Source organism: Ursus arctos, unplaced genomic scaffold, assembly GCF_023065955.2.
Source record: "Ursus arctos isolate Adak ecotype North America unplaced genomic scaffold, UrsArc2.0 scaffold_29, whole genome shotgun sequence".
NCBI classification, from domain to species: domain Eukaryota; kingdom Metazoa; phylum Chordata; class Mammalia; order Carnivora; family Ursidae; genus Ursus; species Ursus arctos.
Window position 1 is genome coordinate 6,119,253 of NW_026622974.1, and position 17,832 is coordinate 6,137,084.

Below are 17,832 nucleotides of genomic sequence, written 5' to 3' on the forward strand. Positions count from 1 at the left end.
GTATAGAGCACGTAATTGCCCTGGATATCACCTCAGCTAGTGCGTCCATTCATAGCCTGAAAGATAGCTCTTCATGCTATATGCCAACATGAAAAGCGGGAAAATTACCTTTGCCCACAAAGATAACTGGGCGATTTGGAACAAAAAAAAAAGTTTGGAGTAAAATAATATCAGTAAAAGTTAGGCCTAGCAGGAAGCTTAGGGAAATCTACTCATATTTAGAGGAGGAAAGAGAGAAACAGAACACTGAAGTTGTCTCCCAAAGTCTTGTCTGAGGGCACAGTTGGACACCCTTATAGGGCTACTCCGCTGTGCCATGCTGCTTTCAGACATGTAAACACTGTTCTGGGCAATTCAGAAGAACAGAACCGAAGAGCATAAGCACTGCAACGGGTATCGTATTACTTTAAGAAGGGAAGAGTAAACAGTACCTCCATTCGTTCTTGTTTAACTTCATCAATCTCATCATCTGCAAACATTGCCAGGAGTTCTCCGGTTTGGTCAATAGAGTTGAGAAAGTCTTGGGCAATTTTCTGTCTTTTGTTTGCGTTATTGCTGCCACTCAGTTTGTCTTCGTGAACATAAGGGAAGGAAAAAAATGTGCTTATTAGGTTTACATCAACACCAATCACTACACGTATTGCATACTGCATGTGAAATTCAGAATTGGAGTTCTCGCAAAATAATCTTTAAAGCGAGAATCTTTGCATCCAAAACAAATGCATAAGCCATGTGGAATTAAATCATTTATTCATGTCATGACTAAGGTTGAGAATAAAAACCAAATTGTCAATTAACATAGTAAGTGCAAATGGACTGCTAAAATTTCTTACAAAAAAGAGTCCTCTCAGATTTAGAAAAAGAATCCTGCTATAGCAAGCCTAATTGAGTAAAATAAATAAAAACAAAGACAGAAATAAATAACATCAAGGTGAAGATCTGAAATTAAAAGGAGAGAATATTATGTATTTTATTGTGGCAATATTTTTGAAGCATAAGGGACAAGATCTTACACTTTTTCTCTTAAGAGATAAAACTATCATACTTATCTAAAAGAAACACATAACTTTAAAGAAGTTATTGCTAAAGGTCAAGAAGGAGTGTAATATTGCAATAGGTAATTAATAGTTTAATGCATTAGTATCAGTGTGAATTAGAGAGAAAGAACTAGATTATTTTTTAAAGTGATAAAATACATGTGCAGATACCAAATAAAGAAAACCCAAATATCTTAGGGTGAAAGCAGCCAATCTTTCACCATTAAGTATGATGTTAGCTTGGGTTTTCCATAGATGGGCTGTCTTGGCCTGTTTATAACATAAACCATAATAAATATATATCACAGACTGGATGGATTAAAAACAATAATTTATTTCTCACAGTTCTAGAGGCTGAGAAGTCCAAGATCAGGTGCTGGCAGACCCGGTATCTGATGACAGCCTGCTTCCTGGTTTGCAGATGGGACTCTTCTATCCTCACATGGCAGAAAGCAAAAGCAAACTCTCCTGTGTCTCTTATTAGAAGGGCACTAATCCCATTTGTGAAGGCCCCTCCCTCATAACTTCATTGCTTTCCAAAGGCTCTACCTCAAAATACCATCACATGGGGATTGGGCTACAACACATCAATTCTGGGGGGACACAAACATTCCATTCATAGCAATGATCTTTATCAAGTTGAGAAAGTTCCCCCCTCAGTTTTTTGAGTATTCCTCTCATGAAAGACTGGAATTTTCTTCAAGTGATTTTTCTACATTTATTGAGATGATCATGTGATTTATGACCTTTATCTCACCATTTTGATGTATTACACAAATTTCTGGGATAAACCCCATTTGGTCATGGTGTAAAATCCTTTTTAGATGTTGCTGGATTTGGTTTACTAAGTATTCTGTTAGGGATTTTCACATCTATATTAAAAAAGACATTACGGCATCCTACTGAATGGGAAAAGGTACTTGGAAATGATGTATCTGCTAATGGGTTAATATCCAAAATATACAAAGAACTTATATAATTCAATAACAAAACTCCCAAATAATCTGATAAGAAATGGGCAAAGGACCTGAATAGATATTTTCCAAAGAAGATATACAGGTGGCTAACAGACACGTGAAAAGATGTTCGCTATCGCAAATCAGGAAAAGGCAAATCAAAATAACAATGAGAAATCACCTTACATCTTTGAGAATGGCTAGATTTAAAAAAGGCAAGAAATAACAAGTGTTGGTGAGATGCGGAGAAAAAAAAATCCTTGTGCATTGTTGGTAGGAATGTAAAGTGGTGCAGCCACTAGGGAAGATGGTATGACGGTTCCTCAAAAAATTGAAAGTAGAATTACCATATGATCCAGTAATTACACTACTGGGTATTACCCAAAGAAAATAAAAACACTAATTCAAAAAGATAAATGCACCTGTATGTTTATTGCAGCATTATTCATAGTAGCCAAACTATGGACACAACCAAGGTATCCATCCATAGACAAATGGATGAGGAAGATGTACACACTCACTCACACACTCACTCACACACACACACACACACTGGAATATTACTCAGCCATACACACAAAAAATAAGATCTTGCCATCTGCAACAAAATGTGTGGACCCAGAGGGTATAATGTTAACTGAAGTACTTCAGAAAGACAAGTATCTCATGATTTCACTCATATGTAGAATTTAAGAAACAAACAAAGAAAAAAGACAAACAAAAAAATAGACTCTTAAATACAGAGAACGAACAGGTAGTTGCCAAAGGGAGGTGGGTGAGGAAATGGGTGAAATACATAAAGGGGTTTAAGAGGTAGAAACTTTCAGTTACAAAACAAATAGTCATGGAGATGGAAAGTACAGCATAGGGAATACAGAAAAGCAATGTATTAGTCTTTAGTTTTCTCCTTGTTATCTTTGTCTGGTTTTCGTATCAGAATAATACTGGCCTTGTTAGAAGGATCTGGGAAAGGATTAGTGTTAACTGTTCTTTAAACATTTGGTAGAATTCATCATGAAGTCATTTAGGCCTGGGTTTTTCCTTGGGGAAATCTTAAAATTACTAATTCAAAGTATTTACTTGCTATAGGTCTACTCACATTTTCTATTTCTTCTAGATTCAGTTTTAGTAGTTTGTGTTTTCATAGGATAGAAAGTAGATATTTATAGAATTGGTTATATTAACCATTGTATTTACCATTTCTGCTTTTTTTCATTTCTTTCTTTAATTTGAGCAGCCATCTTGTGTCACTCCTTCCTCCAATACAGCTTTTTTACCACCCACCTCACTTACGTTGTTACTGTCAAATATATCATAATATATATCTACATGTTACATGTATCTACATGTATATACATGTTATAGACTTGACATCACAATTATATATATTGTTTCATACATTGTTTTTTAAATCAGTTAAGAGGAAGAAAGCAAAAAATATGCAATTATATTGTCTCTTATATTTTACTTACCTAATTATCTTTATAGGTACTTTTTGCGGTTGTGTGTGTGTGTATGTGTGGAACCAATTTATTGTCGGGTGCCACTTGCTTGAGCCTGAAGAGCTTCCTTTCGTATTTTTTTTTTTAAGATTTTATTATTTATTTGACAGAGAGAGACAGCTAGCGAGAGAGGGAACACAAGCAGGGGAGTGGGAGAGGAAGAAGCAGGCTCCCAGCGGAGAAGCCTGACATGGGGCTCGATCCCTGAACGCTGGGATCGCGCCCTGAGCCAAAGGCAGACGCTTAACAACTGCGCCACCCAGGTGCCCCACCTTTCATATTTTTTTTAATATGGATTTGCTACCAAGAAATTCACCCAGTTTTTGTTTATGTGGGAATATATTTTATTTTGCCTTCATTTTGAAAAGTTTTGCTGGATATGTTTCTTGGTTAACAGATTTTTCCTTCCTTCAGCAATTTGAATATGTCATTCCACTGCTATCTGACCTATACTGGTGTTTTGGGGATCTATATTGTTAATGAGAAATCAGCTGTTAATATTGCTGGAGTTCGACTGTATGTGAAGAGGTGCTTTTCTCTTGCTGCTTTTGTGATTTTCTCTTTGTCTTAGTCTTCCTACATTTCTACAAGAATATGTGTGAAAGTGGATCTCTACATGATTATCCTAAGTGGAGTCCACTGAGCTGCTAGGATGTAATGATTTTCATCAAAGTTGAGAAGTTTCAATCATTATCTCTTTGAAGATTTTTTCTGCTCCTTTTTATCTTTTTCTTTCCTTCTGGTAGTCCCATTATGTCTATGTTGGCTCATATCATGACGCTTCTGATTTCTACGTTTTCTTCATTCTTTTTTCTGTTTTTCAGACTGCATAATCTTTAACAATCTGTCTTCAAGTTCACTGATCCTTTCTTCTCACTTCAAAGCTACCACTGAGCTTCTTTACTGAATTTTTCGACTTAAGTCATTGTGATTTCCAACCCCAGAATTCTCATTTGTTTCTTCTTTTATGATTTGTCTCTATTTTAATCTTTTTAAAAGATTTTATTTAAATTTCAGTTTGTTAATCTTCAGTATAATATTAGTTTCAGGTGTACAGTACAGTGATTCAACACTTCCACATGACACCCAGTGCTCATCACGACAAGCGTACTCCTTAATTTCTCTTAATAGATATTTTCTATCTTGTGAGACACTGTAATCATACCTTCCTTTTGTTCCTTAAAAATGGTTTCCTTTGTTCTTTGAACACGATTATGATAGCGACTTTGAAGTTTTTGTGTGGTAAGTCCAACATCTGGGCCCCCTCAAAGGCAGTTTATATTGTCTGCTTTTTGTTCCTTTTTTATGGATCACACATTCCTTTTTTTTTTTTTTGCTTGTCTAGTATTTGGTGGTTATTGTTGTTGAAAATGGACATTTTATCTTATAGTAACTCTAAATAATAATTCCTTCTTCTTTCTGGGGCTTGTTGTCATTGTTTGGTTGTTTATTTGTTTAGTGATTTGGCTAGAGTGGTTCAATAAAATCTTTTTCCCTCACAGCATGTGGCCTCAGAAGTTGTTCCCCAGACAGCAAAACTGTGAGCATGCAATTGGTCTCCTCAATCACCAGGGATGACTGTGGTGTTAGTCAGGTTCTCTTCGGCTGTCACTTTTCCTGATCTCTCCATTAAGTTTCTGGCTGGTTTGATTCTATGGGTATCACACACAGCTTTTAGCTTCCACTGACTTCTGGCTGATTGCTCTATTGTTTCTGATAATACTCTTGGGCACATTCCATAGATTGGTCTGAATAATGTCAGGCCCCTCTGCAGAGTCCAGATATTGCATGTCTTTACATTTCACTCTGACCCCAGAAAGACTCTTTTTAGCTGTCGCTTCCATTTGTTTCCTCTGTTAAACCTTTGGCTGACGCACTGTTTTATTTGTTGTTACTAGTATCACATAGCTTCCAGCTTCCTCTTAATTATTTACCATCAGGATTTCCATAGTTTTCTACACCACCCTTAGGTATGAACTTCCACATGCTCTGTTCTAAAAAGTCAGTCCTCATAGAGAAAACTGCAGAGCCTTCTGTTATCAAAGCCTGCCTCTCCCTCTGGGCTGAATCTCTGCATCACTGTACTGGAGCTGGGGGTGGAAATAGCGATTGGCTTTTCCGAGAAAGACTCCTAGAGCTATGAGTAGTGAGCTAGGCAGGGATGGTAGCCCACTGTGTTCTCGGCTTGTGTCTTCTGGTGTCATGAGCAAGCTAGGGTGGGGCAATCAGGGCCCAGTATTCTTAGCCTCCCGTGTCTGGCGTAGAGCTTTCTTATGAATAGAGAATGAGTGGAGGCTCCAGTCCTTTTAACTGTGCCTGCATGGAACAGAGCTTCTGCAACATGGAGCCAGAGGAGATGAGAGATGCCGACCTCTTGGGGAAAACTGTTGCCCTAGACTTGTAGCTGAAGAATCAGGTGTCCAGTGTTCTTGGGAACACTTGCCCAGAGTAAAGCTTCTACCATACTGAGCTGAGGTGCCAGGAGGGAAGAAGAGGGGTAATGGGAGCAGGTCATGGCTCAAATCAAACAGACTCTCACTGTTCTTAATAAGATTTGGATTTTCTTAAATATGTACTTCTCCATTTGCTGTATACCCTTAGGAGAACTTCTAGAGACTTTAAGCCATTACTTTTTAAAGTCTTCACCAGTAAAATGTGTTCCACTGGGGAAAGAATCTATTCTCATATGGCCATTCTCAAAGTCCCACTTCAGTATTAGATATATTTTACTGGAGTACTTTATTTTATAAGTTATATCAACTATTTTAAAACTTTATGACACACAAAACTAGAAAATTTAAATGAAAATAAAAAGATGAGATCTGAAATAAATAAGGAGGAGAAGGCATCAGACTGATATGATAGTATAACTACAACTGAATGCTAGTCTCACCACTCTGAACTTCTTGGTGTTCTGAGTTTGGTATTAAAAGCTATCATTTATTCAATGTCAGGGATATATCAGGTGATTTTCATACATTATGTTAAACTCTCATAAGAACTCCACCATGGTGAGTGGTATAATTTTTGACTTATGGGAAAACTGATCCTCAAATTCACATAGAGAGAAAGTAGAGAACTGGGACTGACTGGAGTTCACACCTGTATTCTTTATGCTCTTCAAAAAAGGAAGCATTTAAATCCATCTGGAGAACTATTTTTCAGAAATTAAATTCTATGAGAATTGCAGGAATATTAAATAGACAACACTGATGAAACATGTGATAGGAATTTATTTATTCCCTCTCTCCCTCCTTCCCTCCCTCCCTCCACCCCTTCCTTCCTCTTTTTTGCATGGTTATTACACTTGCTGATTTGTTGAAGGTAAATCAAAATTTACTTCTAAAATTTGTTAACTCTTCAGTTGGTTTTGAGCAGTTTTCTGAAGTTCTTAATCCAGTAGAGTTTGCTTCTTTATCAATGTCTTTATTAGCAATGGATACCCACTATGCAGTGACTATATTCAATGCAAAATATATGGGTTATTCTAAAACACACATATTTATTTTGACTCTGTAAGTATTATTTAGTATGTTTCTGCTTTCAGCTTAGCACTGCTTGATTCTGAAACACTAATATTTTTTTTCTAAATATTCTGAAATGGGGAATTGAGTTGGAAAATCAGATAAAGAAAATCTTTTACTCCGTGTTAGACTGTTGGTAAGATTTCAAATAGCACAGTAATAACACACCAAAATGAGGTGACTTTACATAATACTGCATATCAGATACTTTCTATAATAAATTAAGAAAAACCCTATGTCAATTTCAGAGATATATAATAACAGTTCTGGCTTCCTACACCCACGACAGAAAAATTATGCTTGCTAAGTTCAATTATCTTTTGAATCAACACGATTTTCTCAGTTTCATAACATTCTGATATAAAACAGGCCATACAATTAAAAGAACTGACATAGCAGATTACTATGAAGCCACGTAAATAGAAAATCACAAGATTCAGCTGCCAACCAAATAGATATTTGGATAATTTCTAAGCTACATTATTTAACAGAAGCAAATATATTCCACTGTGATGGGAAAGTCCACACTGACACTGTATCAGTATGTTACCCAGCACACACATGTCACATTGCTCTCAGCTTAGCGGTTTTTTTTTTTTTGTTTTTTTTTTTTTTTTTTTTAGGTTACCTTCCAGAAGGTCTTCCTCATCTATGCCCTTGACAATCTTGGATTTGTAGTCTCGGAAAAACATGTACTTTAGCAGTCTTCTAAGCTTTTTCTGTTAAAAATATGAAATAAGAAATCTTATACATTACATTCACTTTGCTGATCACAGAATACTATGATAACTAAATTTAATAAACTTGTATCCTAGGATCCCTGGGAAAAATACAGCAATTCTTAGAATACTATGGAATAAAAGATGTCATCGTATTAAACATAAAAGCTAGAATACAGGCATTTTTAAAAGCAGTCTTCATTTGTAAGTATCCAAATGTTCCAACAATTACAGTAATCGCTTTATTTATTTATTTATTGGTCTAATAAAAAGTTTTAAATTCTTTCTGAAGATTGTGATAAATATCACACTCTCCATACTAAGATAATTACAGTGATTTATAAACATCTAGACAAGAATTTTGTAACAACTGCTTTAAAAAGCCAAGCAAATTTCCTTTTCGTTGCTTTTTTATTCTCTGGAAATCTTTTTTTTTTTGTATAAAGAGTTGGTTTATGTCTTATATTTCTGAAAACATTCTATAATCTGAGAAATATGTTTTAATGAGACTCAAAGCTGATGAATGATAGTTGGGTCTCGATGGTTTTCTTTAGGTTTATTAGAAGACCACAATACTGTTTAACTTTAAAGGTAGCTGATAATATTTTGTAATTTGTTGTGTGCTTACATTTAGGCTGTATTATAACTGGTTCCTGACCTTCAGGTTTAAGATTCCTAATTATGGCTGAAATATAGTGTATTTCACAAAGCTCTTTTACACGCATCTTATTTGATTAACCCTGAAATACAGACAAATATAATCCTCTCCTTTTTATATACAGGGAAAACAGGTTAAAAATAGTCTTACAACTAGAGCTTAGCGGGGCCAGAAGTAAAAGGTAAGCTTTGGATTTCAGTTTCTTTATTTACGATTTTAAGTAAAGCGCCTACCATATAGGACCACTGGGATGAATAAATGAGAATGTGTGAAGGTGCCTACAGCAGGATAGTAAACAGTAAATAAATATGCTTGAATATAAACTGGAATTAGGAAGAGAAAAAACATGCACCTGTAAATAGTTCTTCTGCTACCCGTCTTTTGCATTCAATACTTTAGATTTTATTTTGTCTTATATTACACCTACGTAAACTAATTTTGTTTGGAACACATCAGCAGATAAATACAATTATTATTTTGAAAGGAAAGATGAGAACTCTGGTAGCTATATTATAGCTATGTTCTCAGCTGATGAAAGGATTCTGGTTAAGAGTCCCTCTGGAGGGGCGCCTGGGTGGCTCAGTCGTTAAGCGTCTGCCTTCGGCTCAGGGCGTGATCCCGGCGTTCTGGGATCGAGCCCCACATCAGGCTCCTCCGCTGGGAGCCTGCTTCTTCCTCTCCCACTCCCCCTGCTTGTGTTCCCTCTCTCGCTGGCTGTCTCTCTCTCTCTGTCAAATAGATAAATAAAATCTTAAAAAAAAAAAAAAAGAGTCCCTCTGGACAGTAGAGGGGCACTGTCAATTAGTGTATGTTCCTGGAGTTTCACTACGATTTTAAATGTTGACTTTCCCAAAAGGCAGCAGAAAGTGTCTATGTGGACTGTGTTTTGTGGTAGCTTCTTTACCTCTGTCATGAGAAAGAACAGTTGATTGGACATACTCCATAAAGTACTAATACTAACTCCACTGTTCTGCAGGGGCCTTCACGAAGGACCTTGGCTCCAGGTCCTCATTTCTGTCAAAGGCAAGCTCCTTCCTCACAGCACCACTGCTGCCTGGTACCTATTAGTCCTTGGTCCTCCAAGTATAATGAAGTCACCAAATCCTGCATATTTGCACTCTTTACTATTCTCTGAATTCTGCCTTCCTATCCACTTCCAGAGCCACCATGCCCAGCACATTTTGCCTTGATTACTGAACCAGCATCTCGGCTGGTTCCTTTGCATCTGGTCCACTCTACATACAACTGCATGAGTCTCAGACACCTCCATCTCAATAAATCCTTCAGCCTCTGATCTAATCACACAACTCTGAAATTCTGCTTCTTCAACTAAATCATACAGATTTCCTAAACCAGATTATAGCTTCTTGATAGTGAAGACATTTCCTTTCTCTTCCTTTATAGTCCTCATACAATTGAAGAGTTAATGAAGTTAAGAATTTATACTATTTAGTAGTAGACTGGTCATGGTATGGTTTGTAGGTCTCTGAATCTTACCATATGAGGAAGAGAAAATACTTGATCTAAGTTTAGTCAACCTTCAGTCAATCAGAATTAAAAGATTTCATGGATATAAAGTAACTGGATATTGGAAAGGATGTTAACAAGGTTATCCAGAAGGTCGATGGGATGTCTTCTGATTTGGGGAAAAAAAAAAAAGCAAGCCACGAGCACACAAAAATGGTGGAAAAGGAATGGGTATGTGTAATGAAAAGGCCTGGAAAAAACAAAGAAGAAGTGAAAGATGGACCATCAGAAACCAAGCACTGCCTGCTCATTTGGGATAGCAGCTACCATAACACATGGCGGTTACTCTGCTAATTTTTGTACATGTAACCTTAAATGACACTGTCATTAAAACGAGTGTAAAACATTATAAAATATTTTCAACTAGCTACTCATGGGAGATAGGACAAAATTAGACACGTAAATACCAGCTTAAATATTTTAATTATCAGAGTTCAAAGAGTAAGAAAGGTACCTTTACCATAAAAACTCTAGACATTATTGTATTTATGCCACTGAAAGACTCATTTTGATTGACTGTTTTCCTATACACCACTGTCACAGAATAAACCCTGAAACAAACCCTGGGAAAGCCTGTAATCTTGTGTAAAATTAGAAGAAAAATAAATATGCCATTCAGCTCTATCTCACTTATCTGAACAAAGCACACGATTGATATGTAATGAATATTATGGAAGAATAAGTGAGAATTAGTTGGCAGCAGAGTTCTACGCCAGTGCCATGGCCCTTGTAAAACAAATATCACTTCTCTTGCAGTAAACCATTTTGTGCAAACTCTGAAGACTAAGACATCAGTTTAATAGTTGTATTCCAACTTGAAAGCTATATAACAAGGATACAGTTCCTCAAATAAGTGTAATTAAACACCAAACATGGCATGTTAATACAATGAAATTGTTTTATATTACCTTATCTTTGCGCATCAAAAACAGAAGGTCTTCGGCAGAGATTACCCTTGCTCCCCGAAGCTGAGAAATTTCAGCGGCTTGCTGTAACTAACAACAAAGAGAACTTAGGGTCTTTTTCCCTCAATAATCTAAATTAAATATACTACAGTCATGATGTCTCATGAGAGATAAATATACTAAGAGTTAAAAACCTTTGGGAATAATCTTACAATCACATTACTGCTTTTAAAAGCGAAATGTCTTATGTTTTAAAGTAAAAAAAAAAAATGCAATTAAATTAACTTATAAGCCCACCTGTAACTGATACAATAAACAGAAATCCCTGATTTCTTTCATGCAAAAGAAAAATCATGTGCAGCTTCCAGAAATGCATTAATGCACCTGAAAATAATTTTATGAAATTTTATCCTCATATCCATGTGAGCAATGGTTTCACTCAGTATCACTAGTTGAATAAGTATATTATTAATCTGAGCTCCCATGCTGGTCAGATTTGAAATAGGCCCATTCAGAACTTTAAAAGATCAACAAAAACAGTAGCTGTTTCTAATATCCAAAGGAAAAAAAATAGTTTTAGTTTTGGCAAGTCTTCAGTGGGCAAAGGATTCAGTCCATAAATCATAATACTGGACTGCATTAATTTCTTTCCACACTAATCACATGCACACAAAAAGTTAACTGTATCTGGAATGCACAACACAAAACATACTGCATGAAAAGTTAGATTCCCCCTGAAATGTTCATCTGGGCCCTTATATCTACAAAGTTGAGAGTTTTCTGGAATTCAGAAGTCCTAGAAACACAATCTTACTTGAAAATGACCTGGAAAATAAAAGAATGTGAAAAACGATAGTTCTATTTTTTGGCAAAGGCAAAATCGGTTTCTTATTTTGATTAGTTGGAAGGAACATAAAATACGTCCAGATGAAAAAAATAAAGATGCTGGGGAAAACACTACAAATATGTGCCTGTAACTTCTTCCAAATTTGATCAAACCATGGTGATTGCACCACACCATCTCTAGCCAATATTATAAAAATATTTACATATAAAGGCTGTTCTTAAATGCATTCTTCTTTGAAAGGAATAAATCTAATATATTCCTGAGAACTGATCTTTAAAAAGTGACACACTGTTATCTTAACAATTATAAGGAATCAAATGGTACATTTGTACTAAAGAAATTCTGCTCGAATGTTTAAGCGATTTTGCTAAGTAAGCTTCAAACCCTGTCTAAATACACAGACTACAAAATAGACTATAAACTCCCCTATGTGTCAGCCTTACCACTGAATTTCCTGGATACTGGTGGTTGGTATATAAACATAATTCTACCTAAATATAGAAATTTAAATTTAACTGTGAGCCATTTAAAAAGAAATCTTAGGGAAAGGTTTTAAAAAGATGAGGTATCTACTCAGAAACTAAAAGTTTTAAGCAGGAAAAAATCTGAACATATTTTTCTAAAAACTGGAAGGGTGTCAGGGAAATATGTGTACACATGTTTTTTCAAAGAAAAACATTTCTATCACAGTATAAAATACACACAATCAGTGTGGAGAAGAATACGGGCTCAGGATCCATGTGAATGCGTAGACGTATACAGAGAACACACGGGGAACCAGAAGGCAGCCCTAGCAGGTAACTTTGTATTTTCTTTCGCAAAGGATGGTGAGGACTTGACAACTGTAAAGTACTATACAGACAGAAGTAATTTCACCTATGTTAAGAAAGGGTCAGAAGAAGTATATATCCCGAAAGAGTTTTCCCAATTAATCGTTTATACGACATATCAAGAAATCATCTCTATTTATAATCCTCTGCAAAAATGTCAGTTTACAAACACATTAACCAGGCAAAAAACCCAGAAAATGTAAAATAAAGACAAGGAAGAGTAAGACATTTTAAAACACCTTTGAAAACCAGTATATGTAAGGAGGGCACGTATTGCATGGTGCACTGGGTGTTATACGCAACTAATGAAGCATCGAACTTTACATCAAAAACCAGGGATGTACTGTATGGTGACTAATATAATAAAAAAAAAAAAAAAAAGAAAACCAGTATATGACTGCCATAGGGATCTGGAATTTATGTCATGGTATGTGGTCATAATTAGCAGCCAAAATTTAACTTCGGTTTTCCTCTATCTGATGCCCTAATTTCCTTCATCTTACTTTACGCCCTTACTAGCACAGGCACTGCTAGAATTCTCCTAATATGCCCCGGACCTTCAAGAAGTGCCTTGATGTGCCTCATGCTCCAAAATTACCTCTCCCAGACTCTGACCTCTTCTCTACAAAGTGGGGAGAGCAATCTTGTCAGCTAATTACAGTGATCACACTGTAAAAGTGTGTATTACGCATTGGTTTCCTTCTAGAAATTTTTCTCCATGCCTACCACAAAGAACAGAGAGACTCCCCTTTAACAATACAAAGCTTAAAAAGCTTAAAAAACAGGTTAGTAGCTTGTCAGTCCAGTTCCACAGAATGCTGAGCTCAGAATTGGTGTCTTTAACGTGAAAGCAATTCTAGAGTCAGGAAACCGAAATCACAAAATATTCCTAATAACTTAGTGTTAAAAAAATTGATTCTATATTCTAAGAAATTCCTCAATTTCTTAGTCTTTGAAACTCAATGCACATTGTACTTACTTCATTACTCATTGTTGCAAGTTAAATATTTCTGATAGTAATTAGAATAACATGAAATAATGGTACACTTCACAATTTTTTATTTATAATGAAAGTAGTATACATTTAATTGTGATATAAAAATGCAAGAAAATAATGGAGCACAAAAATACTTCAGAGCAATCACTAGTAGAATGAGTACACGAACTTAATTTTCTTAACTATATGGATAAAGGTATGGTAACAGGAACCTTAAGATATTTATTAGCAACTTAATAAAATATTGTGCTACATTATTATTTCACCACAATAGCAACTCATGTACAGCATGTTTTTTACTGATAATTTTTTGTTCTTCAAAGTAAACAAAAAATAATATACTTGTAACAACTGTTTAAAAGACAAAAAAATTCCCTTTGCATATTAACACTCATCATGTCTACATTTTGAAGTATTTTATGACCCTTTTCTGGAAGTTGAATATAAAAAGGTGCTTTCTACTTCCACAGTATTCATCCTAATCTACGCTTGTGGGGTTATTTGCTTACTGGTTTCAAAATTTCAGTGTCTCCAAATTGTGACACAATCCAGATTTAAGTGCTAAAACGATCTTGCTCAAATATAATGCTTGTAATTCTTGTTCCAGGATCTATGAGAAGTCACTATTATCTAACTTCAATGTGGTCTTTAAAGCCTGACTGACTCACAGATTTTCACTATTACTTCATTCTCATTATATTTCTTTCTTTTTCTCATATAATTCTACATTTAAACTCCAATAATTTCAATTGTATTTTCACACTTCTGTGCATTTGTATGATTAATTTTATGTGTCAACTTGATTGGGTCACAAGGAGCTCAGACATTTGGTCAAACATTATCCTGGGTGGGACTGTGAGGGTATTTTTGGATGAAATTAACATGTAAATAGGGAGAATAAGTAGACTGCCCTCTCTAATGTGGGTGGGCCTCAACCTATCAGCTGAGGAACTGAATAGAACATTATCACCTCACACCTAACAGAATAGCTAAAATCAGCAACACAAGAAACAACACGTGTTGGCTAGGATATGGAGAAAGGGGAATCCTCTTGCACTGTTGGTGGGAATGCAAATTGGTGTGGTTCTCTGGAAAACAGTAAGGAGGTTCTTCAAAAAGTTAGAAATAGAAGTATCCTATGATCCAGCAATTGCACTACTAGGTATTTAACCAAATAATACAAAGATACTGATTCAAAGGGATACATGCACCCCGAAGTTTACAGCAGCATTATCTACAATAGCCAAATTATGGAAACAGCCCAAGTGTCCACTGACTGATGAGTGGACAAAGAAGATGTGGTATACACAATGGAACATTGCTCAGCCATAAATAAGAATGAAATCTTGCCATTTGCAATGACGTGGATGGAGCTAGAGAGTATTATGCTAAGTGAAATGAGTCAGTCAGAGAAAGACAAACACCACATGATTTCACTCATATGCTGAAGTTAATAAAGAAAACAAACAAGCAAATCAGGAAATAGACTCTTAACTACAGAGAAGAAACCTGATGGTTACCAGAGGGGAGGTGGATGGGGGGATGGGTGAAATAGGAGATGGGGATTAAGGAGGGACTTGCTGTGATGAGCACTGGGTGATGTATGGAAGTGTTGAATCACTATATTGTACACCTGAAACTAATATTACACTGTATGTTAACTAACTGGAACTTAAAAACTTAAACCATAAAGGCCAAATAAAAGGGAATGGAATGCTTTCTGCCTACCTTGAAATGGAACATCGGTCTTTTCTAGCCTTCTCACTTGGACTAAAACATCTCCTGTTTTTCAGGCTGGACTCAGGCTGGAATTACATTTCACCTCTCCTGGGTCTCCAGCTTGCCAACTACAGAACTTGGGACTCCTCAGCCTCCATAATCATGGGAACCAATTCCTTACTATCTATCTACCTACCATCTTTCTATCCACCCATCAATCCACACACACCCACACTCTTTATTGGTTCTGTTTTTCTGGAGAGCCCTAATATGGAACTATGCTCAAATTACGAGAAATTCTTGATTCTTCATGGGATGCGGCACATTCTTCTTTAAAATAGAGGTTTTAAAATAATTTTATCAAAGGAAAAAAGATCTCTGATTATCTTCATACAATAGTGTTTGTTACCTAACCTAGGTATGAAACTCATATGCTCAGTTTATGTTAATTATACTTGTGTTTCTTCTTTATCTTCCCCAGTTATTTAACACTCTCATTTCCCAACTACATTTTGAATAATATTTCTAGGTCCAGGACCACCATTCCCCAACAGGCAGTTTATAAATGTTTGTCAAATGCTGGCAATCCATTTCCCCTTGACAACTGTCAGTTTTCTTGTCTTTGATATAAATGAATTGGGCTAGATGAAGTCAATAAACTCTGCATTTGTCTGGGACCCATATAAATTCAGCAGAAAGATTCCTCTAAAGTTCCAAAATGTCTTAAAAGTACAGCAAAATTAATTTTACAATTATTAACATCCTGAAAATATTCCATTTTAACCACACTTCTGTTGGACCTCTTTCCTTCGGGTTTTAATAAATCCCTGGATCTTACCTTTTTGAGGATACATAGTAAATAAATAAATAGTAAAAGGCAAGAGTTGTTGAAAGCTAGGTTATGAAAAGCTATATTATGAAAAGCTAGGTTGTCCCCTGGCCTAAGATTTGTTTGTCTGTCTTTCTATCCATTGGTCTATCACTCACTATTTACCAGGCCAGACTCTAGGTCAGACAATGAAAGGACGGCTCTGCTTACAACTGTGCTTCTCAGCCGCCTATCCTCTCTGAACCTCCATGTTGTGACTGAAAGCAGCGGAAGTTCGGAAATCTGGATTCCAAGTCTAGCTCTACTACTCACATATTCACATAACCGTGAGGTCAGATACATCAATAACTTTCCTAGATTTGTCTGTTTATAAATATATATATATTTCCATTTGAAATGGGTAACCAATGATTTTAATGACTATTAGGAGAGTTAATAATCTTAGCAGTAACAATAGCTACCATTTATTGAGTACCTAATTTGTACCAGGCACTGTACTGTGTGTTATATATAATTCAATTAATCATTTTTAAAGTGTAAGTTAAAATATATACATTAAAAGTCAAACAATACTCTAAGTTTTACAGGACCACCTTACCGCACTTCTTTCCAGTGATTCTGCTTCAAGAGGCAACTATTTTCAACTTGTTTAGCTTGTTCTGCTGTTACTTACCTCTATATTGGAAATATATTTATAATATGCTTGTTTTCTTTATTTCTCAGCTTTAAATACTGTCAATTCTTACTATGGAAGATAAAGAAGACTTAATGTTCTCAGATGCCTCTCATTTAACCATCTCCTTCCTCCCCTCTTGATCTTATCTATAAAATATAATTTAAAAAATTAATATCCAGTGTTTATATTTTTAGACCATGTAAACACTATTATAGCTTGGCTACTATGAACAAATTTCTTTTTACAATTTTTAAAAACATTTTTCTTGTAGTTAATAAGTTCCTTGATTTGTTTCTTTGCTTATTTTTTTGTGAACCTAACACTGTTTCACCCCAAACTCTGAGAGATTTAAAACATGTAAGGATTTCTTTCAGTTTCATTGTTTTTGTTTTCTCTCAGAGACATTTCATCTGGTGTCCTCCAACTCTTCAACTATTCCTTTTGAATTCTTAATTTCTTGATCCTATTTCTTGCTCTTTCTTAGTTTACTTCCTTACTTTGGTAGTTTTTAAATTCTTGAGCATAGATGTAATAGCTGCTTTAAAAACCCCTATCTGCTAATATCAACACCAGGTCATCTTGGAGTCTTCATTTTGTCTTTTCTCTGGGGTATGAGTCATGTTTGCCTGTTACTTCATATTTTAAGGAATGTGGAATTTTGTCTGAGATATTGTGAATGATACCTTATAAGGACTCTGGATTCTGTTATGTTCCTCTAAAGAATACTGATTTTTTTTTTTTCAACAGGCAGAATGAAAACTACGAAACTAGAACGAGCTCAGACTGCAATACCTTTCTTCCTCCTTCAGTGGTGGGGCTATAGCTGAAGAATACTGCTAGTTTCCTGAGACGGGTTTATGGAAATAAAGTTTTAAAGATCCAGTATTCTGAAAATTCATTTAAGCCACCCTCATATTTAGTTGGTAAACTGAGTATGGAATTTGAGATTAAAAATCATTTCCCTCAGAATTTTAAAGGCATTGCTCCACTGTCTTCTAACTTAAAATGTTGCTGTTGAGAAGTTAGTTATTGTTGTTGTTGTTTTTATTCTTAAGCTTTGATTTTTTTGTCCTCCTCAGAAAAACTTTGTGTTGTTCTGTTCATAT

The 17,832-nt window shown here is 35.6% G+C and overlaps 1 protein-coding gene across 3 annotated transcripts in view; it reads right to left on the minus strand.

Annotated features, from left to right (window-relative positions):
• SUPT3H (SPT3 homolog, SAGA and STAGA complex component) overlaps positions 1-17,832 on the minus strand; it is a 535,243-nt gene that overhangs the window by 166,766 nt on the left and 350,645 nt on the right. For all 3 annotated transcript variants that reach the window (XM_026507332.4, XM_044387186.3, XM_026507333.4), the window contains 3 exons: positions 10,832-10,918; positions 7,648-7,738; positions 432-571 (listed from right to left, as the gene is read on the minus strand). In XM_026507332.4, coding sequence (XP_026363117.2) covers positions 432-571; positions 7,648-7,738; positions 10,832-10,918 — 318 coding nt within the window. The remainder of the gene's footprint in view (positions 1-431; positions 572-7,647; positions 7,739-10,831; positions 10,919-17,832) is intronic.